Source organism: Coffea arabica, chromosome 6e, assembly GCF_036785885.1.
Source record: "Coffea arabica cultivar ET-39 chromosome 6e, Coffea Arabica ET-39 HiFi, whole genome shotgun sequence".
NCBI classification, from domain to species: Eukaryota; Viridiplantae; Streptophyta; class Magnoliopsida; order Gentianales; family Rubiaceae; genus Coffea; species Coffea arabica.
In genome coordinates, this window is record NC_092321.1 from 51526137 (window position 1) to 51551599 (window position 25463).

Consider the following 25463-nt stretch of genomic DNA (forward strand, 5'->3'; position numbering starts at 1 on the left):
ATTTGAAGTAGCTTGTTTCAATTAATCTACAAGCTCAAGAGGAGTTGGGTAGTTAATTGGTTTGCAATCCTTTCCTTTTTATTTACTTACTGTTACATTTGTGATCTTTGCATTGTTTATGTCTTTCACTTGGTTGTTTTCGATCCTTACAAATCTGTTATTTAATAGTTCCATCATCATTTCTAATTCAGACTGTATCTTTTTGCCGCAATAGATTATGGTCTTTTGCAATTTAGCAATATCTTTTTCAGTTTAAAATATCCTGGAACTATCTATTCGAAACTATTCTCTTCCATTTAGAAGATGTAATCTGCGAAAATGTTCTGTCAATTCAACATGTAAATCACAAATGCGTTTCTTTTACAAAATAATATCTATAATCAGACTAATGAAGCATTCTTCTTATCATTTCAATAGTAAATGGATGACTATAGTTTGATATTGGTTAATCCAATAATCAACTATATGTTGAGTTTTGTGTATTCCACTTTTAAACAGATCAATATGTTTTTGTAAAAATTCACAATAATCACAATTCATTCTAGATAAGTCTAATCTATATCATCAACAAGGTTGTCAGTATTATCTAATACAGCTTTAGGAGAGGAAGTAAAACTATTTTGATTATCAGGTAGAGTAAAGAATCTTTGTGGCTTTGATACCCCACTCGGCTGTCAAGGACGGTTCAAATCAGAAAAACTTCAAATCATGATTGTTTATAAATGTTGAAGAAGCTATCATTATTATAATCATGTATTTATTCTATTTCTCCCTTTTTTCCTTAAAGGAAAAGAGATAAAAATACATGTATATATGTATATATACACATTTGTGCATATACATATGTATGTAAGAGTGTGTGTGTATATGCATGTATGCATATGTATATGTATGTGCGTGTATGTAGGACAGTGTCGTTCCTTATGGTCGCCTTATTAAGATTTGCATTTGTAGATATCTCCTCTGATCGGGAGAATTTTGTTGTCCATTCTCAAGGACCAGGTGGTGTGGCAAGTAAAAATAAATAAAAAATAAATGAAGAAAAGCCAACAAATCTTCCAATGCTACTACTACTACTCCTAGGACAACGCATAGAAATCCTGCATCAACCAAAAAAGACAGTCAAGTTGCCCTCTCTATTTTCATCGCCTTTCTCACATTTCCTCAATAGTTTTTCCTCTATGGCACTTGAAAATGGAGAAAATTTCAAGGGTTTGGTCTAAGTTAAAAGATTGGACTCCAAAAACCTAAGTGATACGTGTTGAAGTTTGCAATATTATATGCTAATAAGTTTAATTTAAAATTTTCTATAAATTTAGCCTTGGAATGTATAGCAAAATATGGTTCTACTCCAATGCAATAAGTTGAATCTGCTAGATGGCAGATATTATGAAGACATTTGATTTTGCTTTCACTTTATATTTAATGAAGAACATATTTTCTATAAGAATTGAACTCAACCTAGAAATTTAAAATAATAATTATAATTAATAAGAAACAACATATAGGAAGTTTTATTTGGTAAAATCATAATATTTTGCTAATTTTATGATGTTAAAATTTCAGGTATGAGTGAGACTTGTATTCTTAAGAGGAGATCAATATATGAAACTTTAACTATTATTAGTTTTATTTTGCAAAGTAATTTCAATCTATGGTATTTTAGATATGTAAGTTTCAAGAGTTCAATGGCTGTTTCATATATAGACAATCACCAGGGGCCGTTTGTTTCAATATACCTTTTTTTTTGTAATGTCGTACCATATCGTCCTTTGTTTAGTTTTGATAAGCATAGGTTGCTTAGGTTTACTCAACTTTACCCATATGAATTTCTCCACAATTAGTGTTTTTTTTTTTTGGTATTTTCAGCTTTGTTTGGAAAGTGGAAAATCCTCGCAAGTGGTTTGGTGCCTTTTGTTCCCTTGCATTTTGGTAAATACATTTCTTGCCATTCTTTTTAAATTTATTTTTTTTGCACCACGAACATATATCCTAGTCAGTATTTTTTTTTGTAAATTTCAGCTTTGGTCCGAAAATAGAAAAGGTTTTGCAGTCAAATTTCTGTTCATTCCAGGTTAGTTTACCTTTGATTTGTATCATTAATTTGCTGAAATTTTTGTTAATATTATATGGGCTGATATTTTAAATATTTTAATATTAGTGTCATGTGCCTATATGTTTGGCTATTCACTCTTATGGTAAGTTTTTGCTTATGCTTCTTAAGAAGATATAGCCGCGCTTTTCTGCTTTTATGTGGTATTTTAAGGCATCGAAATATTAATAAAGTATATTTTAAAAAAATTCTTATTGGCCAAAAAATTAGTGATTTTTCCCCCCAATTTATGCTTGCCCTTCCGATTTACCTTCTATGTACACTATCTCATTTCCCAACTGTCGCGCCCCACTTTTTGAATGTGATGAGTGTGGTGTGAACGTGCGCAAAATGAAAATAAAGGGCCATGGGACTTAAGAATGCGACGATTTGGCCAAATAAAGTTCAAAAAAGGGTTTTTTAATAAAAATGGAGTCGCCACTTGGTATAGAGTTAGGGTGTACCAAGTCACCCAAAAATGATTTTTGTTTTTGAATGAAAAAAGTAAATAAACCCTTTTAGAGAACTTTTGGGTCTACGTAACCAAAAAAGAGGGATCGGGGATCACATTTGACGAAGGGGAAGGCAATGATAAAGATCCAAGGCACCCCTTCGACCTAGCCAAGGCTAGTTGCGTGATTTAGCCCTACCTTTTCTAATTTTCCTACCCAAGGTATGTATCACATGTTGGATATGACTATATGAATGCAAAAACCTAGACCTATGGGGACATGGGGGAAATTTCTCTTCAAAGGTTGAGTGGTGCCAATCACATTAATTTGTGAAGCCCAATAATGATCCTTTGGAGAGGTCACACGTAATCCTAAATGACGTAAAAATGAGTGGAATGCATGCCATGTGAAAGTGTGAGTTTGTGTGAAGTGAGAAAAATGGTAAAAGTAATAAGATATAAGTGGGGGTGTGCAAATGTCTTTTCAAGGTAACGTAAGTAAAGAATAATAAGGTGAAAAATGCCATAAGGTGCATGTGTGCGAGTGGTATGGTATAGATGGTAGTGTGCAAATGGGTGTAATTTGTGAGGTAGAAAAATAAATAAGTGATAGGAGAAGTGCGTGAACATAGCATGTGAAGTGAGAAAATCATAAGTAGTGAAAAATGTAGATGAAAGAGTGAAATGATAAGATGAGATGCATGAACCTATTGGAGTGCATCAAGTCGGGTACGGGAGAGCTAAGTCGTGACTCAATTTTCCCTTTGATAGAGGGAATATAAGCGTGCTAAGGCTTAGAAAAAGCCACACTCGTCTATATCCCATATTTAAGGGGACTCTTCAGGCAAATGTACCCTATCACTAGCATGAGATGCAAAAATCCTAAAATGAGGGGAAAAGGGGCTCGAGGAGCATGCCAAATGATAAAACTAAGAAAAATGCATGACATGTAGTGGACATGCAAATATGCACTAACAAAAGGGGATGGCCTATTGGGTCTAGCGTTGGACTAGCCCTTTCTATGAATTCCTAATGAAATAATGAGCCACAACTAGCATTGGACTAGTGTGGTGACGTACATTCATCCATCACATTCATTCATGGCTATGGAAAGCGATTAGACATGCCAAACACCTATAAGCACATAGCACATAACAATTAGCATGTTCGACTAAATGCAAGAACCTAATAAAGCAAATTAACACATAGCAACAAAAACAAGCAATCAAGCTAATAAACCTATTACATTTGCTAGCTAGGCACAATGTCTTCAATAGGTCTTCATCAAGTGCTCCCCAAGCCCTATCTATTACAAGCCAAGAGGTGTACACATACCCCATAATGAATAACTTAAATTACAAGCCAAGAGGTGTACACATACCCCATAATGAATAACTTAAATAAAAGTAAAGGTAAATGAAATAAATGCAAAGACTTAAAGAAAGGCAAGGAAAGCAACGTAGACATGCAATTCACACTTAGCACGTTGGATCACATAGGAGAAATGAAAATCAAGGAGATAGAGGTTACCTCCCTTGTAATTGGGCACCAATGAAGCGAAATCACTTATTTATCTTCCAAAATAAAAGAAATGGTCAAGGCACCAATTTATTTGGAAAAAATAAAGAAAATAGGCAAACACAAGCTCACTTGGTCATAAAGCCCCTAAAATCATGAATTAAGTGCAATTGAAACAAAGCATGGTAGTCAATTGAAGCAAGCAAGCAATGAAATTGTAGAATTAAAATTGCCAAGGACCAAATTGATGAAATTATTCAATTGATTGGGTCCTAGTAGAACAAGGGGAGACTTGAGGGATCAAAGTGCAGTTTTCAGCAATTGTTTCATGCAAAACTCATGCAAGCTACGTAGACAAGAAAACTTCTGCAATTTACTTTCTATTCCAACTTCTATCAACCGAGAAAGAAAACTGCTGCACTTCTCATTTCCATTTCCAAGCTTTGATCAAAACATTTCATCTAAGCATAATCATTTCATCATTTGCAAGATTAAGGCAGCTATTCTTATTGCAGGATTAAAACAAGAAGTGAAGCTGGCCATCAAGGGTGAAAAACTAAACAGCAAGACAGCAATAAAAGGAAAACATGTCGCAGATTTTCTGCAACAGAAAATTCGGCAGCTTGCCAAACGTTCTTCAACCAAGAAGACATCATCCCATGCTCCACTCTTATGCGCAAAAAACATTAGCTAAACACACAATTCCGTTGCACATATGAAGTTGGAGCTGACCATCAAGAAAGTAAAAAAACTAAACAGCAAAGAAGAAAGAGTGCAGCAAAGTTTTTCTGCGATCAGCTTCCTAAACTTCAAAGCTTCGGCAACCGAGAATGAATCAGGATTTTTCAATCAAGCATCAAAAACTTTGGATTAAACAACAGCTACCTAAAACCGCAAGCCCAAACAAGAAAAAACACTTAAGATAGCCATCATGCAAATCTGGAAAATCAGAAGATTTGCTGCAATTTTCAGCCACGACTTGTCCAGAATTTCCAGTTTATCATGCCAACAGAAATAGAATTATGAAGCCTGTGGGTTTATCCATCGAACCCCCCCCTTTTACAGTCAGATCAAATCAAGAGAAACACAAGCTTCAGTGGTTCTAAGCTAACCCAATCCAGATTCACGCACCAAAGGAAACCCAGAGGCACGATCATGAACTTCTGGTAATACCTAGGCTGATGATGCAAACTACCCTTCACATATTTAAACCGCAAAGCACAGAGCTTTATTTAGTCAAACACACAACAAACGCAATCCCAGGCATATACTTCATCTTAAAAGAACAGAACAACGCAAAACCTTGTCTGACTTCAACTTTAGTAAACCAGATTTTTGAAAACAAACCCACCAGACAATCGATAGCAAAAATGCAGTCAGGGTGGACGTACAAAACTGGCTTTGCGACCCAAACCTTAAAACGAACAGAGAAGAGATTGAAGATTACCTATTTCGCTGCTCCCGGAGTTAAATCACCGTGGGTAGTCCCGGATTGGCCGAACCCGAACTGCGAACTTTGACAAAGGGCCGTGGAGCTTCGAGCTTTAGGCTTCATCTCTTTACGGTTTCCTTCGATGGGTTTCTCTTCCTCCACTCTTTTGGTTCTTTCTCAGCCGCCAACCACCTGATGCTATTCTCCAGCTCTTGCTCTCGGTTTCTTCCCCTCCCCCAGCTCTCTTTTCTCTCTGGTTTTTTCTTTCTCTTTGTCGTCCCTCTCTTCACTCCCGTAACCTCTTTCTCTCTCTCCCAACCTAGCCTTTTGCACCGCTCTCTGCTTTTCTCTTCCCGTCAGCTTTTTGGTTTTCTCTTCTCTTCCCAAATTTCTGCAGCCGTCCCTCGATCTCCCTTTGCGGCTACTGCCTCTCTTTTCTTTTATATGGGATCCCTAGCCCTAAAGCCCAGTCCTTTCTCTCCTATATTTGCAGCTAAGGGACTGCCCAGGTCCTCTCTTGCAAGCTGCGAAAATACGCAGCTTGCTGTCGCGTGTTCCCCTTCTTTTTTTTTTTTTTTTTTGTAAAGAGTAATTTAACACAAATGATAATAAACATAAATAACAAAAATAATTTAATTAACATTGGGCAAAATAAATAAACTAGAAGCAACAAAGTGCAACTTCCATTTTCCTTTTTTCATTTTTCATTTTTCATTGTTTTTCTTCTTTTTTTTTTCCTTTTCAAAATAACTTAACAAAAATAAGTAAGATGCTAAAAGATTGATTTTAAAAGACATAAAACATATTTTTTGGAACACTTTTCTTTTTCCTTTGAGAAATTCTAGCTAAAATGGCTAAAATAACTAAAACTAAAAGTAAATAAAACTAAATGTGACAATTAAAAATAGAACAAATAAAAACGAATAGTAAATAAATAAATAAATAATAAAACACCAAAAATTTGGTGTCTACACCAACCATGCAATTCTTTTTTTTTTTCCAGAAAAAGAAGAGAATCAAAGAGGGGAAAGCACTATACATCTCCCCTCCCCACCCCTATTTGCCTTCTTGGCCAAAAACATGAAGAAAAACTCACACTTTCGCATCAATTTTGAGCCATATGATGAATTTATTGTTGAGTTTTTCTAGCCTTTTTTTTCCCAAAATTGACCTCCTAGCATAAATGTTTGCTTTTTTATTATTGATTGTTTTGTAAGTTTGAAAGAATTAAGAAGAAGCATAGCAAAGTAAACATCTAGTGTTTAAGGTGTGTGATCATCTCTTACAATAGTAACTTGCTTTGTGTTTGATGATTTGCTTCTAAAGGTAGCTTTACCACTACACTGGTTTAGTTTTCTGAAAATTTACGTGTCCCATTGTTATGGAGTATTAGATGATTTGAGAGATGTTCTTTAGCTTACTGTTTGGTCCTAAACAAAAATGATTTGACTTTTGCCTTTGTGTTTGTATGCTGAATGATCCTTTAATGTCTTGCACAGGCTCGAACTATCTTTAAATTTCATTGGAAATAATACTTTGATAGACCTAGAAACATTAATTTCATCGATTGTTTTTGACTTTTACTGCATTGTCATGTTATTGACTATCATAGTTAGGACCAAAGACCAGTTAAAGAGTATTTCCCCAGCTTCTACTGTCTTGGTTCTAATTTTCCACATGTTTTGGGGCTCAACAAGTAGAATCTGCACTCATGATTTGTTTGATATAATTTGGTTTCTGCTTAAATTTTGGTTTTAGGAACTGGTCATGCACTGATTAATTCCCGGCACAAATAAGCACTTTTGAGTTCCATACCTTGGTTCATTGAAAGGAGATTGTTCAATGGACGGATCCTAACTTGGGGGTACAGAGACTTTTAACATACCTCAGTCTTCAATTGTTTTGCAGCTTCCTTGTTATATTAGTTTCTCTGGTTTTGCACATGGACATGGACATTGCTTTAATTACCCTACTGCCATAATAGTTCGCACATGGACATGGTTTTTCAACATGATGACAATTAAGATCTTCCTTGTTCTATTAATTTTAAAATTGAGAGTTATAGGGAATTTTTCAATTTTTTTTAACACAACAAATTCACATTGGCACAGCTAGAAAATTTCCAGTAATCAACTGTAAGTGACTGGCTTCTAGCATCCTTACAATAGGTATTAAAAAAAAAGCCATATTTTTTAGCCATTTAATGTGCTAGTAACCTCCAAAGGGTCACCAGCATGTAACTTTAGAAAAATTTTGTATCCTCCCTTGTTATTTGCGTTGGGGAACAAATGACAAGTCTATGTAACATTGGTATAAAATGTATTTTAATAAAAAGGTTCAATTAAATGTGCAATTAGGTTGAAAAGAACCATAAGCTGAGTTAGAAAGGTAAATTTCTTATGTACAAGGGGCTGAAATTATATTTAAAAAAGTAGAAAATCGTCAAGAGATCAAATTACTTGCTGAAAAAGATAATAAAGTCAAAATACATAATTTTCGTTGTCAAACCCTACATTCCTAATCCCTCGTTCAGGTGGCTGCCAAACAGAGCACCTCTTCAGCTCTTCTTCTCTTATTAACTAAAACAAAGCCACTCTTCCTCTTCCTCTTAGATTAGATGCCATCGTTACAAAATCTCCTCCTCTGCCATTGAAAGAGAATCAACAGCCGGTACTTATTAAGCGAAAAGACAGCAGGTATGGTGAGTGTTTTTCTTTTCAAATGTCTAGCAGCCTTCTTCTTCTTTCTTTCTCATCCGTAGAGCCACCCTGCTGATAGTTCTAATCTTGTAATTCATTTTTCAGCCTTGGTTTGAATTTTTAGGCGTTTGGTTGTTCTTTTTTTACTTTAAAATTGCTTGTAATTTTCTATTAAATTGCTTTTTTTTTTGGGTTTTGGAGTGGCTGTAATTGGACATATTTCATAGTGAACTTTGGCATTTTTAAGGTTTGAACGATCAGGTCGTAAAGATAGTGATGAAGTTGATGATAATTGTATACTGGTACTTTGTGTTGATAATGAAGAAAGTTGGATGTTAGGATTCTTGGCCTTATACCCGAGTTGGAAATTCGATGATGAAGATTTTTAAGCCTTGTTCCAAGTTTAAAAACATTGTTTACAACTACTGTCTATCGGAATTTAGTAATTTGTTTTCTAGGAAGAAATGATGGTGGAGGAGAAACGAGAAGTAGAAGAAGAGGAGGTAAAGGTGGTGGAGGAGGAGGAGGAGGAGGAAAGAATTCAGAGCTTCAAAGAATTGGGAGTGTGCTCAGAGCTGGTGGAGGCGTGCGACAATTTGGGATGGAAAGCACCCACAAGGATTCAGATGGAGGCCATTCCCCACGCCATTCAAGGGAGCGACATCATTGGACTTGCCCAAACTGGTTCGGGTAAAACCGCTGCCTTTGCTCTGCCAATTCTCCAAGCTCTTCTTCAAGCTCCCCAACCTTTCTTTGCCTGTGTCCTTTCTCCCACACGGTTTCTATTTCTTCCCTTTTCCTTTATCTTATTTATCTATTCACTTATGTAATTCTTCTGCACGGTACGATTTTTTTCTAAAATTTATATTGTTTTTGCTTACAGAGAGCTGGCTATTCAAATTTCTGAACAGTTTGAAGCTTTGGGATCAGGGATTGGAGTCAAGTGTGCTGTGGTCTGCCTTCTTTTTCTCTTTTCCATTTTTTTCCCTTTGGGAAACTTTAACCTTATAGATCAATTTCTTCAAACCAAAATAGAAATGTTAATGCTTATGATTCCCCCTGCCTTTTATTTTTTTAAAATTATTTTGTACACTTCAAAATTTTGTTTCTGTAACTGAAGAGATTACTGTTGCTTATGTAGTAGATTAACTTGTGGTGTACAATTATTTTCCAGCTTGTTGGAGGAGTTGCCCAAACTGACCAGAGCATTGCCCTTGCTAAGCGCCCCCATATTGTTGTCAGTTTCATTCTTCCTCCTTTTTTTCCCTCCTTTTTCAGCTTTTCTATTTTCTTCTTCATTTTAGGAGTTTCTCTTTACTGCTTCATTTCCAAAGCCACATCCATTTTCTTTGCTGCTTATACTTATCTTTTCCATCTTTCCTCAATTTTAGGTGGCAACCCCTGGTCGCCTCATTGATCATCTTTCGAATACTAAAGGTTTTACGCTGCGTATGTTGAAGTACTTGGTAAGTTTCCTTCATATGTGGAAAACATTTGGAGTTGTGTTTTGATAATTTTTTTCTCTATGTTAGGTATATGCTTGTAAAACCCCTGCGTGCATGCCTTAGGACTTGAAAAAAGTTTGTTGTTATTTTGGACTGATGGGTCATTTGCTTCCAAGATAGCTGTGTATACAAGTTTGCATACTTTGAACATGTGTGACTCTCTCTCTTTCTCCTGATTTGATCCCAATTTCTGCCAAAAATGCAAAAGATCAGGCTCTGTATGATGTGAAATACTTGTTGCTCTGGATATGATGGTTCCTCATCTTTCTTAAAAGGACATTAATCCTGTGTTTTAATGGCAGGTATTGGATGAAGCAGACAGGTTGCTGAATGAGGATTTTGAGAAATCACTAGATGAGATATTGAATGTTATTCCTCGTGAAAGGAAGACATATTTGTTTTCTGCTACCATGACAAAGAAGGTATATGGTCAATTAATTATTTTGTTTTGCTTGTGCAGAACTATATTAGCTGATCTTTTCTGTGTCGTGTAGCTGTGAGCTGAGCTCAATATTAAGAGAAATCACTGGCAAACAAGTGCAAGTGTTATGTTGTTCTGTAAAAAGTACCATGGTACTGAAAAAACTGTGATTCTTGTTTTACAGGTCAAGAAGCTCCAGAGGGCATGTCTGAGGAATCCTGTGAAGGTAGTATGGTTGTTACCCCACTATTCTGGATGTTCTTTGGGAGTGGATGATCTGACTTTGTTTGCATTTTCTTTCAGATAGAAGCTGCATCTAAGTATTCCACAGTGGATACGCTTAAGCAACAGTATCGCTTTGTTCCTGCAAAGTATAAGGTATGCCTTTTCTGCAGTGTCACATTTCTGTTAGTTGATTGAGCATATGCTTGTGTGCTTGCATTGTTTCTGCATGCCATAATATGTGTTTCCACTCTGTTACTGAAATTCGTTTGGGCAAATATGCTAAATCACTCATTGTTCTTTTCTTTCTTTCTTCTGAAATCAAATTACTTGCCGTGCAGGAATGCTATCTTGTTTATATTCTAACTGAGATGTCTGGAAGCACATCGATGGTGTTTACACGTACATGTGATGCAACTGGTCTTTTGGCTTTGATGCTGAGGAACCTGGGCTTAAGGGCCATCCCTATTAGTGGCCATATGACCCAGGTATGGCCACTAAGTGTGTTGAGAATTTGTCATAGTGAAGTTCGTTTTCAACTGCATATGTTTCTGGTTAATCGTTTATTGCTTCTCTATTTAGCGTGCTCTCAGGTTTTGATTTCTCTGGACAGGCAAAAAGACTCGGAGCCTTGAACAAGTTTAAGGGTGGAGAATGTAATATCCTCATTTGTACTGATGTTGCTAGTAGAGGGCTAGATATTCCATCTGTTGATATGGTTATTAATTATGATATCCCCACAAACTCAAAGGTCAGTTTCTTTCCTTGTTTTTCAAGTTGGCATTCTAAATTCATGTTTCCCATACTCTAAAATTTTTTAAGTTCTTGATAACTGCTTCAGTCAAGATTTAACTTTGACTACCTCTGTTTTGTCTGCCGTTGCAGCATTGTTGTCTCTTCTCAAGGAATTATCTTTGCCCTTTCTCTATCTTGTGCTGTTCTGGATGCTGACTGCTTGCCACGTGCCTTTGCTTCTAAATTGCATTTTATGTTTCAGTATCATGTTAAGTTATGGAAGAAATGTTCTGTGCTCTTTTCCCTCTTATTTACTATTATTTTGACTAGGCCTTTACACCTTATTGGGCTTTGCCTTCCTATCATCTTTGACGGTGCTGTTTTTTCCTGTTCTAATGGCATTTGTCGTAATTCATGGACGACTAAGTTGTGCTTTGTCAAAAATGGGCAGCTTGACCTAAGGGCATGGGGAAGTTAGGAGAGGGTGTCAGGATGTGGGTTTGTGTCTGATTCCTTGCGGTTACTGGATTGTGTTTTGTTGTATCTATGAAACAGACATCTTTGTGATTTATTATCTGTAAAAAGTTTTGCTTACTTATATAATGTGCTATACCTTATTGAATGAATGCTCTCCAGGACTATATACATCGGGTTGGAAGAACTGCTCGTGCAGGACGATCAGGTGTTGCCATTTCATTAGTCAATCAGTATGAGTTGGAGTGGTATATACAAATAGAGAAGCTCATTGGTATGAACACATCCTGTACTCTATGAGCGTTTTGTAGATGTGATGTAATCTTTGTTCTTCGGATTTACATTTTTATGTTTCAGGGAAGAAGTTACCCGAATTCCCAGCTCAAGAAGAAGAAGTCTTGCTTCTGTTGGAGCGGGTCACGGAGGCTAAAAGAATCTCTCAAATGGTACAAAGTTGTATTTTTGGTTTTAAACATCTTTGCAATAACTGATTTGGGTTGCCTTGCACCTAGCTGCTACTCTCTCTCCCTCTTCCTTCCTCTCCCTCTCCATCATGATGGCATTTGCTTCGGTCCTTGGCGCCCCCTTCCTCCCTCTCACAAATTAGCATTCTGCCCTTAGAAACGTGCACTAGTTGACTATTTCTATGATTTATCTTTGACAGAAACTCAAAGAAACTGGTGGGAAGAAGAAACGAAGGGGAGGAGATGACGTCGACGAAGATGTTGATAGATATTTAGGTTTGAAGAATGGGAAAGCAAAAAAGTTTAAAAATCGATGATGATAGAATGAATGCAGCAGTAGCTTACAGGGTTTTCAGATATTAGCAATCGGAAATATGAAAAGCTTAGGAAGAGATCATGAAGGGGGACGATTTGAAAATGTAAAATCATTTAAGAAGCCTGAGTAAAGATCCCTACCAATTTTGTTCCATTTTAATCCTAGATGGGGTACGATAGAATTTTATTTCTTTTTGCTTTTTAAATATAATTGTATTGTTGCCTAAAGGTTTCTATATTATTGTTTAGAAACTGATTATGAAGTGAAAAATTGTGCATTTATGGGCTATACTGGGCAAAAAATGTCTGCTGTAGTTTGGTATGATCACTTAACATCACCAACCTTGGCTTGATGCTTGTGTTGAAGTAATCGCTGTGTGTGATAGGATGGTACCCAAGGCGGAGCGACGCTCGACCCCTTCCAAAATGGATACAAGTTGAAACTGGTTAAAGATGTATGCTGCATCTGACGGATCATTTATTTTCCATATTAAGATGCTAATGTTGCCGTTTTGCTATTACGAATCAGATGAGACTAAAATATCATGTTTATGAATGAGAAATAGCAATACAATGACGTTATTAATCAGATGAGTCTAAAATATCTTGTTTATGAATGAAAAATAGTAATATAATAAGAAATGGTATACAGAGTGGCACAGGAAATGAAACAAAAGATTCGTTGAGTTAAGCTCTATCTTCTTATCAGTCATTTTATTACTGATCCTATTCATTGAATGAAGTGCTCTCAAGAGGAGTGAAAAATCATAGCTCCTAGGCATGAGGGAGTGCTCAAAATTGTGAAGAGCTTTCAGGTCTCACTCCGTGGAAGAGATCAAAGAGTACTTGGAAACTCTGAACTTGGAGAAATATATGAATATATGTATCAAATGTGGTAAGAAAATCACTGTAAATCTGTAAGACCATTACTTTGTGCATTTGCTGATGTTACTATTAATTGATCAATCGTCAAGCTTAAGCTCCTGGAATCATTATCATGGAGATTGATTGTCTATTATTGATTCATTTTACATTTTGCTTTCTTTAAGAGATGTAAGAACCTGATATTTGACTAATTGGCAAAACTCTGAATCGAACTTTCTGCAGTTCTGCTCAACCTAGGACAACAAACTTGTGAAGCAGTATCACTTAGAAAGATGCTGAAGGCCTCTTGATTGGTTCTCTTTCTTCCTAGTCAGAGGGAGGTTTCACAAATGAAAAAGGATGTTACTACTATGATAAAAATTAAATAAATCCTAAATTAAGACAAATTGACTTTGCTTGCACATTGCCAACAAGATCCCTGCATGTTTTTCAAGTGAAGATAAGGCACATGAAGCCATGAAAACCAATTTGAATCTGCACTAAATCGAATAACCCTGCCTTGTTTAGGCATTTGAAACAAATTTCCCTACACTGATGAAAGTAAATCCTTAAAAATCAAATCATCTGCTGGAGAAAGTAGTTCACAAATGGGGGTTAGTGGTGGATTAATTCCACATTTTCGTCTAATGCAGATCAGCAACAGAAGACCATATACGTTCCAAGTCCCTTGTAAAATCTTTTTCTCTACCTAAAACTACACTGCCGTGGTTGGCATTGGCAATCTTGTCAATCTCTGCTTCTTGAACTTGCTTTTGAATGTTGATGCTGCATTCAATTGGGACTACTTGATCTCGAGTGCCTTGGATAACATTGATTTTCACTTTGGCCATTCTCAAAGTCTCCAAGTACTTATCAGCTAATTTAGCCCCTCCACATATGACATTATGCATTGTGTGCCAAGCAGAATGATGAGTATGCCGAGTCAAGTCTATAAACGTAAAATGTAGATTCCTGAAGCAGAAAGAGGTACAATTCAGTTCTACTTCGAAAATTTTCAAGGATTGTTGAAATGCATCCACACAAAAAAAATAAATAAATAAAATAAAATCAAGATTGATGCTTATTGTATAATTTACCCTCTCCTGGTGATGAATTTCAAGAGTGATTCCCACATTTTATGATTTCGGCAAATAATGAAGCACACACATCTGCCTAAGTGTTCATACCAAGACATAAATGATGAACCAAATAAAAGAGGTGGCCACAGTCTTTTCGCTGCAAGTCTTTCAAGTGCTACCATACTAGCATCCTCTCTCAAAGAAGAGAAGTAAGGCTGAAATAGCATGAGATCACATTGTCATATAGACACAACAGAAATGAAAAACAAGAAGGAAAAATAACAGAATTGTATCGTAAATGGATTCTGGGACAAAATTCGATCATCCCATGATGCTTCTCACTTTATAGCTTCAAACAGCATTTTACTGTTTAACATATCGTGCACTCACCGGTGCTATGAGGGTTATTGATTTCACAGATTTAGAATGTTTTGCAGCTAATGCCAAAGCAATGATACACCCCATGGAGTGTGCAACTAGATGAAATGAATTCAGCTGATATGGACCGATCACTGAGTACTCAATCATTTCTAGGTGATCCTTGAGGGTGTATAAACAGTCCCTTGGTTTTGGACTTCTCCCAAATCCCAATAGATCTACAGAAAACAATCTGCAATTTTGCTTTGCAGATTCAGATAAATTAGGAAATACAGTTTCTGTCCAGAATGAGGAGGATGAGAGAAAACCATGCAAAAATATCACATTTTCGGCTTCCCTTTCTTTGCTGTCCACCCAGCTAGCTGCCAAACACACAATGTCTGTCATTACCAAGTCTTACACAAAAAAGTCAGTTGAGCTTTTGGAATGCTGATGCAACATGTTTTTAGTGATGCAGCAAATCTTGTACCGAAAATATTCAAATGCAAGTTCCTTATCTAACATGTGAAAATTCTTCTTTAATGGTTTGCTCCCAAAAAGCATAGCTTTTGATTCTTCCAGGCAAGGTAGTGAGAGAATAATGCTAGTGGAAATAAGAAATACAGATAGAAGAAACATTTATGTCGATTTATCATAGACATCTACATGGATTATGTCTATTTTGCCAACCGATATGAATGTTTCTTCGAGTATTATTAATTGAAATGGCCAGAACAACCATCAAATTTGGACTTTTGATTAAAAAATGTGACTGGAAAGTTTTCAAAACAGAAAAATTAATCATCAATTTTGAATTTTACTGCTTTAAGCATTTGAGATAATGTCTTTTCTGCTTAGGCCTCAGTCCAATAATTTCAGTAGCTTCTTTGAGTGCCCTTGTTATTGTCAGAGTTTTCTTAGAAAATACCCTAATACAATGCCAATTTAATGATTGAACATCTTTAAATTGTTTATATCATCCACAAGTTATGCTGCTGAAATTGTTGTTTGGTAAAGTATAAAGAAAGCAGCTTTGTCTGTGCAGGCATACACTGTTGAAATCATCTTTAGGGGCCCAATCTACGTAATAGAATTGCTTGAAATACAAAGAACAGGGTAAGCAGGGAAACTAGTTGCTGCAATACTTCGAGAGATTGACTTGTCAATAAGGTTCAAGAAACTGAATTATCAGTAGTGTTACTAGATGTTGAGGCACACCTAACAAAGCCAAAAAATTCCACTAGTTATAATGGTCCAAAAAGGCAAGAACAATCCTTGCTAAATCCCAATTCTTCTGTTGGATATACTCTTCCTAAAAGTATTATGCCACTTCTAATTTAATCCAGCAAGGGCTCCTTATCTAGCTGACAAAATACAAAGGGCAGGTTAACCAGGGGAGCTAGTTGCTGCATTACCTTCAGAGATGGAGTAGTCGCTAAGGTTCCAGAAACTGGAGAATCATTGGAACTGGATACTCAGCCACACCTAACAAAGGCAGAAATATCCACTCATCATAATGGTCCCAAAACTATCCTAAAATTGTTCTGTTGGACATACTCTTTCTAAAAGTGTTATGGGCATTTTTATCTTATCCGGCTGCAGCTCCTTATCTAGCCACAAAACACAAAGGACAAGAAAAGATTCCACATTACATTAGCTCACAGCCTCACACTATTCCAAGAGTCTGCCTGCAGTTTGTCATTTTATAAGCTATTAGCATCATTTACTGCATTTTGTAAAGCCAATTGAACTCTAAAGAGAAAGAAGTTTTTGAATGAAACTGTTTGGTTGAGTTCAAGATTATTATATTCTAGAAGAAAAAAATTTATAATATTGGCAAATTTAATCTCTACGTACATTAATGTGATTACATATTAATCTCTCTTGCTGCAAATTTTACATGCAAAACTGTGACAGCTGATCCATAAAATTCCATCCAAAAGGGCTACAGGGACCAAATATCTACCATCCTCAGGACTGAAATGACACAAAATTAGCAATCTCATTTACCACTTCTAGTTCTAAAGCAGAAAAACTAGAACGAGACGAGGGAGTTCACATTCGATACTAAAACTCCAAAAATGAAATGGATTGCAAATGCAAATTCAGCAAAATCCCATGGTTTACAATTTTGCATTAGAAATTGGATAACTTTTCTTTACACTCTCGATATATAATTTCCTTTACTTCAACAAATTTATATTATACCACATAATATGAATTCAAATTTGAAATTTAAATTATGCACATGTGACATATATCTGTAGTTACTAGTGTAAAAAAATCACTATACTGGTAATGCACAAAAAGTTAATCCTTAGAAATTAATGTGAAATTTTTGTAGTATAAAGGTCAAACATTCGCGACTAGAATTAGAACTATTTAAAACATGAGGGACTAAATCTATAATATCACAAATGCAACACATACAGTTTTACCTCTTTCTGTCTGTGGTTCTTGGACCACAACGTGAAGCTTTGGATCATCAGCATTTTTCATCCACTCAACACAAGAATCACACCCACAATCAGACCACCTGGTGCCATTCCTCATCTGCAAGAATGATTCACCATTTCTCCATCCTTTTGGAACCAAAGAAATCCCAAGTGACCCCAATAAGCCCCTAAAGAAATTTCTCCTTCGATGAAGCGTTTCAGACAGCTCACTCTCTCCATCAACTTCTACTTGCGCAACATGATGACAATCACCTGTCTTCTCCTTTTCCTCCATTAATTCCATGCAGTAACATGAAGAATAGGCTTTTCCTTCCAGGAATTCATCCAACAATCTATAGAAAATGCACATGAAAACTTCAAGAAAATCCAGGAACAAAAATACCATCCAACTTATTGCTGCTATAATGATTTCTAGACCCTTTTGAATCCATTTTCCAGATTGAACTAGGGTGGCCATTCTCCTCCTCTCACTGCGTGTGAGTGCGTGTGATAAAAGGGAGGGAAGGGGTTGAGGTTTTTGGCTTTTTGGGAGAAGGAGGGAGAGTTGGCGTACGGTCAGAGGAAAAGTAGGCGTTGAACTCCTGGAATCAGGAAAGCAGATTCATGTTAGACCACGTTGCAATGCTTAATACTGTGAATTTTTGGTTGGTGTCAAAATTTACAACATAAATTAGAAAAAAAGATAAAAGAGCCGTTATGTTTGTCCTTTTTCCTTTTTCTTTTCCTTTGTGTATCTGTTTAAATGTTATACAGGTGAGATTAAATGTTTTTGCCAACACAAGGAAAGAGTGTTCCAAATGTCCTTTTCTAATCTTGACAATCAAGAAATCATCTTTGAAGGGAAAAAATAAGCATAAATTTGTGCTGCCTTTTGAAGTAAAGGTTTACTACTGAAATTTCAAGAAAATACTGCATCGTACTGGTCATTGTATAACTGTTTCTCTCATCCAACTTTATGTGGTATAGTCTTATACTCCATAAACACACTATCATGCATGACAAAGTAGATAGTTGTCTTTTCCTACCATAATAATTAGTTGAATTAGATGCTAAAGTTTAGGAAATAGCGACAAATATCGATGCAACGGTTCTCAGCACTGGAACATACGAGTGAATTTAGAATATGGATCCCATCTTGTTTAGCTATATTCATTAATGAAGAGATAAATGAATTTCCTCTCAACCGGGTCTTTATCAGGTGTATGTAGTTGGAGTAGAATAACTGGATTGGGCAATGTTATTTATATTTGAATTTTCATGCATTTCAGGTTTTAAAATTTCTCAATAATGGAATATCCTTAAAACCAGATTTTAGTTGGAAACAGACATCTCAAAAAATACCCATATTCGATAACATAAATAATGAATTTCTGCTCGTCTCTTAATTTAAGTCTGTAGAATTCAAGCAACATAAAGTCTTTGAAAAACATCACTTAAAGTCCAAGATTAAAGTCCGCACCCTCTATAACCAGGCAGACATCTTATGAAAAAGGTCATTGGACCAGCGAAGAGCCAATTCTCTGGAAATGTATCTCTCATGTATAGTTAAAAAGAGAGAAAATAGTGTATCCTATCTTATCTTGTATTAATTTCCTCTTTAATAAAAGAAAAATGTTCGTCATAACTTTCACATATATTCTAAGTCTTAGATCAACGTTACAACTGGAAGTACATGCCAATTCAAGATTTCTAATTTCTAAATTCCACATATATTTTGGTGTTTCCTGAGAGCAGCAACAAGCACATATGGGCAGAAAGGAAAACTAGCCAATCCCAAAAGGCAAAATTGGGTAACTATCGGTAGAACTTGCAATTTCCTCTTTTTGCAAGGATCAAGCAAGCAAGCATGCCATAATGAACAGGGTAAATGCTTCAACTAAGGACGAACAGTGTGCTTAATTTCGTTCATTTAGTGTCATTATCCTTTTTTACAGGGTCCGAGCTCACAGTTGGAAGGTTTCTTCTATATTGAGGAGATGTCAACCTCCTCTCTAATGGTGTCTTCCTCTTGCTCACTACAAACCTGTTTACCCCTTTCCTCATGGGCATTATTGATGGAAAGTCTTCATCAGGTATCTGGCTCAGCTCAGAAATGTCCTTTATCTGAGCGACACGCCGAAACCATCTTTCTGTTTTGGCCTCTTCTGACATGTCTAAAGGATCTGGTTCCTTCACAGCTGATCCCTCCAAGCTTTTCCCAGTCCAGCCAGCTCTAGCATTCTGATTAGACAACTGTGATGAACCTCCAGCCAAATTCGTTGTGTGCAATGTATTTTCTCCTCTAGAATATCCGCTGCCCAGATTTTTATTTGTTGTTATCTCAGAACTGCTAGAATATCCGCTGCCCAGATTTTTATTTGTTGTTATCTCAGAACTGCGGGTATTGGGGTTTTGACTCGAGTTCCCAACCAGAACAGCGCCCTGGTCCCCTGAGACTTTTGGACTCCAGCCTCCAGAAGTTCTTACTTGACTCCCTGTTTCTTGTACAGCATTCTCCTCAGAAAACTTAGGTCCTACTTCTTCCAATTTCTGAGGAGAATTCTTCGCTATTGTGGAACTTGATGAAGTTTCAGTCAACGGTTTTGTCGATGAGTTTATCTCATCTGATGTTGGCGTATCATTTCTTGCAAAGTATCCAGGAGGAAATGGAACAAAGGGTACAAACTGTGGATTGCCTGCCTGCTCTGCAGCCACCTGTCTCTTGTATGCTGGAGAAGTTAAAGAACGATCTTTCTTCTTGCTAACCACAAAACGATTTTCTCCTTTACGCATTGGCATAAGCTCTGGGAAGTCTTCATCTGAAATTGCACTTGGCAAGTCTTTAACGTTGTGCAGCTCCGCCACTCTCTGAAACCATTTTTCTGACTTTTCAGCTTGCTCTTTGTTTTGGCTATCATTTTGATTTTCCGGTTTGCTAAAGATTTTATCGTCACCCGACTTCCTAGCAACTGCATCACTTTGAGGACTATCCCCTGATGAGACAATATCAGAAATGTCTACATGTTTGCCAACTTGTGACTTCAACTTCTGATCTTGTTCAGAAAACACGTCTCGTGATAACGACGTAGAAGGAACATAACTGGAATTGCTCTGCTGACATTGTTGGTATTCCATAGGAGTAGACAAAGGAAGCGAGGCAGAAGAATTAGTTTCAAGATTCTCTTCAGTCGCAATACTCTGGTCAGCCATTCTAGAAACAGGGGATGAGTGACCAAGAATCTGGTCCAAACTCTTCCTGATTGATGAGTCCAGGGCCATGTTACCGCCAGGAGATTGAGAAGCATTACCTTCTGCAATCCCATGATTACCCAAAAGGTTTTGACGTTGAGAGTTGGCCTGTCTTCTCTCTAAAGGAGTCTTCCTTGTGCTTACAACAAATCTATTTTCTCCTTTTCTAGGGGGCATGATTTCTGGAAAATCTTCATCAACAGCCACATTGCTCAAATCAGAGGCATTTTCCAGCTCAGAAACCTTATTAAACCAGCGTTTTGCCTTCTCTTCACTCTCCTCTAATCTGATGTCCATGTGTCCCAACTCCGACATGGAGTGTACGTTATTAGCTGCAGCTATCCTAGGTCTTTTGCAGTCGCATCGCAAGCATACCAAATTCCTTCCGTAATTAAAGAAATTGCACCTGAAATAGAAAAATACATATTGATGTTCTCAACGTGCACAGTGCAATAACATCCATACATTCCAGTTATAGGAATGAATGCTCACTGAGGACATTGCCATTCCTTGCCAGTCAATTGCTTCTTTGGCCTAGGTTCCTCGCATTCAAGACATTCAAAGTTTCTTGCAAAGTTCATGAAACTGCACCTGCAAAGCATACAGTACCAGGATAATATTACCTCATGAAGGAATCTTATGATGAATACTAGGTAAATACGATTAGTTTAGACATGCATTCAAAATTTCATAGAGAAAGGGTCTTGAAAAGACAAAATACCCATACACACATCGATCAGGAAACTAGCTGGAGGAAAAAAAAAAGAACTACTGAAGAAAGAAACGAAAACGTAGAGTGAAGAGAAAATCTAGAAGTTACGGAATATTTTCTCCTAACATTTACTCAGTTACACAAAAATGAGATATATCAAGGCAGTGTTCTGTCTTTGTTAGAAAGAAAATACAAGGAAACTCATTTCACTTCCATTACTTTTAACAACGCTAGATCCACAAACTAGTCAACAAAAACTAGGGTTAAAGCAGAATATCCAATCACATTATTTAGTTCTCCACATAGATAAATCACAATTAATGGGTCAAAGGAACAGAGTAATCGACTATGCAGATAGAAGTAAAGAAATAAGAGCAAAATTAACTTATTTTTACTTTGGGCATATCCAGTCACCCCTCTTCATTTCAACATTTTGTCTCAGAGGCCTTGCAGTTTGTTCATTTCCACCATGCAATTGGTATTGTTCTGAAGCAGGAACTTCAATTGCAGGGTCTGCAAAACTCAATTCAGTCATCTGGGAAAGCAGATTCCTAACAGATGATTCAATTAGTTCTCTGCTGTAGAGATTGTTCTCTTCTGATGAAACAGAGGGATTGCTTGCATAACTCAATATATATTTCATAATGTCAACCATGTTTGGCTTATCAGACTCCAACACCTGAAAAGTCATATGCACTGAGGATTCAACAAATAACTCTAACAGGGGGAAAAGAGCAACAGAATAAGGAGCAATATTAATCTAACCACCAAATGCCAAATGATAGCTACACTAACCATTTATTCCTGCAAGTAAGAATAACTATTCATTGTACAGTATACTATTTAACTCCCGAAAACCAAATACTCAGTTGCCTGGAAGTTTATTCTCAGATTGGATTGAGTTTTTGGAAACAAATTTTCAAGAGATTCTTTTAACACGTTCTCGAATCCCCTTATAGTAAAATTTATCCAAAAACTCTCCCAAAAAATACAATCCAGCAGAGCCCTATTGTTCAAAAAAACCAACAGAGATTAATCCCTACGACTTCTATATTAATCCCTACCACACCGTAAGAGGAAGTTCCAAAACTCGAAAGTCCCCATAAGGGGCAATTCCAGTTCAAATGCAGTTCCATAACCGGGGCAATGCATGTTCATGGTGGTGTATATACTTGGACCACTTACGAGAACATTTAACCGGCTCATATATTACACATTTTCACAAGGAACAAGAGGAACTTAAACATCAACACCAAGTTTATCATATTGCACAAATTTTAGAATCAACTCACATTGCTTCCTTCGATACCCAAATACACCCTCATTTTCCTGGCAGTATCAAGAGCAGATTTAAATAGAAATGGTGTCCCATTTGATACAATCACTTCAATATCCTTCCTGGACAACAACCTGCAAATCTTGTTCTTATCACTAAAACTGATAATACGAGGAAAACGAACAATTAAAATTTACCAAAAATGGAAAATGAAATAATAACAAACCCTAGAAGATTGGGGTGTGCCCGGGAGAAAGCTAAGCAAAGAGAAGCACAACGAATAAATTCTTCGGATAATTCCTTCAGTTCATAAACCACGAAGGCGTCTTCAGGGTGTACTTTCTGGTCATCAGCTCCAGGGGATAGCTTCTCCTGGGAGAAAAAGAGTTTATTAATTAAATTGGACCACTCCGGCCACAGGTGGTTGGAGGCGCCAGAGGCAGCCTTATAAGGCGAAATGGAGGGGGCATTGAGGGGTTGGGCGTGGAGCTGCCGGCTGCAGGATTTTGTTGTGGGGAGGAGAAGGCGGCGCTGTGTGTGGCTGTAGGGAGAAGAAAGAGTGAGGCGGCGACTGGTGGTGGAGGTGGAGAGGCAGCGGGTGATGGGACGGAGGAAAATAAGGGAGGGTTGGTGGAGGAAAGGAGGGAACGGAGTGGTAAGAAGCATTATCAACCTCGAAGTGCCGCCCATCACGGCGGAGGCTGCGGTGGTGGGGGTTTTCTTAGGTGAGTGTGTGAGGTGAGACAGCGGAAAGACTAAAGCTAAAACCCTCTAGAGGGTACTCTTTGGCCATTATACAGAGTCTGTACTCTGTTGCCTAGGCTATACGGATATTTTTTTGTTCAGGCCAATGACAATGGCCTCCACTAACGTTTGCTGATATTGGGATTACCTCCCAAATAGTTGGGCAATGAGCCCGGATGGGCCAGATCCTTAGGAATGGCAAATGGGGCTGGGTGGGGGTAAGGGAGCCCTGCCCGGCCTGCTTTCTCCGGGGATAATAAAAATTTGTCCTATAATTATATTGCAACTAAATTTTAGCCAAGAATCAAGTATTTTTAAATATCAACACATCATCAAATCATTATTCATTATAATTTCATAATTGAAATTCATAAAAACAATCAAACAAAGTTATTTGAATGCAACCCAACATGATGAGACAAATACAGTTAAAGTAGTCAAGTTTTCACTTTTAAGACAAATACAATCACCAAGTCATTATTGTTCTTTTTTTTTAAGAAAAACAGTAATATTGTGTTAAGTGTAATTAGAAATTTAGTATAAATGTATTAATAAATTTAACATAACTAAATTAATAATTTTTATTAGTAGACATGTATAATTATTAGTATAATTAATTATATTAATTATATTATATGTACTATTATACATTATATAATACTTATAATATCATTATTATAAGTTTGTAACTAATTATATTATTATATAAGTTTGTAACGAATTAAATTAAATATTATACATATAATTTTTTTTAACGAGTGCCAGGGTGAGGAATGGGCAAAGGTATACTCCCCCGCTTCCCACCCAACCCCACCCTTAGCTCTATTAGTCCCTCGCAGGCACCCGTCCCAATTGCCATCTCTACGGATTCCCACAAAGGTGTGTCTTCATCATTGCCTGAACTTTCATTGTCTTGCATAACGTTACTAGCAATTTTTTGATCTACTTATGTAAGGTTCACCGGCAATTTTTTGGTTCATGAATCATCTTATGTGCATTTATATTTTAACTTAAAAAATTTAGATCCCAAAAATTGCCGGTAACGATTATGGAAAACAATATCGATTAAGATAATAATTGTAGACATTATAGTAGGTTTTGTCCACCATCATATTTTTTAAACTTATCTAAATCCTAATCCACCATACAAAAAGTCTAAATGGATGACCTTTGAATATTATCCTACGAAAGTATATTATACCCCAACCTCACATCGAAAAGTTAAGAGTTGCAAGATTAAGATTTAAATAATAATTTTAACACTCAAGTACAACTTGAAATATCTATTTTACGGATATCTATTATTGGGTAGGGAGAGCATAAACTAAATAATTGGACTTGGTTGTTGGCTTAGGGGATCAAAACATGACATTATGTTGGGCCAGTGCCTTGATTGTGAGGTACCATAAATATAGGCTAGAGTCCTAATTATTATTAAGCTTTTATGATGACAATTTGGGCTAGTGTCTGGATTATGATGCAATGTAAATTTGGCCACTGTCCAAATTATTATTAGGCTTTACTATGAGACAAAAGTTTTAATGGGGGGTGAATGTAATACTCCAATCCTACATCGAATTTAGGACGATTTGATAACTTAATTCAATATTTAAATTTAAGGGCAAATTCACTAGTGACCCTTAAACTATTATGAAATTCAAATTTTCAACTGACAAGCTTTAACCCTCCGATTAGTTAAAATGTGTAATTCTAGTCCTTCTATCAACTTGAGTCATTATGTCAACTTGAGCTATAGGATTCGTGATTCCCCAATGGGCCCCAAACTATTATAAATTCAACTTTTGGCTCTTCAACTATTAACTGAAGAGTTTTAACCATCCAAATAATTAAAACATATAATTCTAACTTTTTCATCAATGTAAGTCATTATGTCAAATAAAAACACCTCCATGTGCACAATAGAGGGGCACAATCGATGGGCGTTTTCATCTTCATAGGACATGCTCATTAGATTCAGGCATGTCTTGCATTATTTTACCTTTTTGCCTTTCCAAGTGATAGGGCCTATCTAGATTATTGGGAATTTGGATTTACCTATGATGGTTTGGTCCATTCATAAGTCATAGCACTCATTTGACTGTGCTGTGATTAAATCAATTTCATTCTCAATTAAAGTGTTGGCTTAGAGGTATAGATGATTTGATGGTTGCTTATTTTACCTATATATAGTAAATATTGACTCCTTTTTTAAAGCATCCACTAAAGGTGTACTATTTTTTTTAATCACAGGTTAAATATGTGTTTCTATCTATTTAAAAAGGATATTGACTCCTTTTTTAAGCATCGAGTAGATTGGTATTACTTACTTCTTATTTATTTTCTATAAGAAAGTGTACAAATATTATTTTCATTTCAAATAGTAGGGATAGAACTGTCTAAATTGTTTTCAAAGAAAATT

General features: G+C 36.5%; 3 protein-coding genes across 10 annotated transcripts; 1 reads left to right on the top strand and 2 right to left on the bottom strand.

Annotated features, from left to right (window-relative positions):
- The first annotated feature begins 7982 nt into the window (after positions 1-7982).
- LOC113694104 (DEAD-box ATP-dependent RNA helicase 10-like) lies at positions 7983-12617 on the top strand. 7 transcript variants are annotated; one of them, XM_072055805.1, is made up of 13 exons: positions 7983-8194; positions 8636-8970; positions 9076-9145; positions 9367-9429; positions 9584-9658; positions 10000-10119; positions 10303-10344; positions 10422-10496; positions 10682-10867; positions 10954-11091; positions 11712-11823; positions 11907-11995; positions 12214-12617. In XM_072055805.1, exons 2-13 carry the CDS (start codon positions 8657-8659, stop codon positions 12328-12330), a joined length of 1401 nt encoding a protein of 466 aa, XP_071911906.1. In that variant the 5' UTR covers positions 7983-8194; positions 8636-8656; the 3' UTR covers positions 12331-12617. The 7 variants fall into 7 exon arrangements, 6 of the variants coding, with proteins under 6 accessions (XP_071911906.1, XP_071911904.1, XP_071911907.1 ...); XM_072055803.1 differs by having other exon boundaries at positions 8651-8970; XM_072055806.1 differs by having other exon boundaries at positions 7983-8189.
- A 972-nt stretch (positions 12618-13589) lies between these two features.
- On the bottom strand, positions 13590-17781 carry LOC113692013 (probable lysophospholipase BODYGUARD 4). Of its 2 annotated transcripts, none has more exons than XM_027210346.2 (4): positions 17067-17781; positions 14662-15011; positions 14380-14486; positions 13590-14164 (listed from the first exon to the last, which is right to left on the bottom strand). In XM_027210346.2, the coding sequence occupies exons 1-4, from the start codon at positions 17539-17541 to the stop codon at positions 13837-13839; spliced, it is 1260 nt and encodes a 419-aa protein (XP_027066147.1). In that variant the 5' UTR covers positions 17542-17781; the 3' UTR covers positions 13590-13836. The 2 variants fall into 2 exon arrangements, with proteins under 2 accessions (XP_027066147.1, XP_027066146.2); XM_027210345.2 differs by having other exon boundaries at positions 14290-14486; positions 17067-17780.
- A 1089-nt stretch (positions 17782-18870) lies between these two features.
- LOC113693760 (zinc finger protein VAR3, chloroplastic) lies at positions 18871-23136 on the bottom strand. The gene is made up of 5 exons (XM_027212438.2): positions 22527-23136; positions 22317-22434; positions 21420-21703; positions 20805-20903; positions 18871-20718 (listed from the first exon to the last, which is right to left on the bottom strand). The coding sequence occupies exons 1-5, from the start codon at positions 22988-22990 to the stop codon at positions 18990-18992; spliced, it is 2694 nt and encodes an 897-aa protein (XP_027068239.2). The 5' UTR covers positions 22991-23136; the 3' UTR covers positions 18871-18989.
- Positions 23137-25463: the final 2327 nt, after the last annotated feature.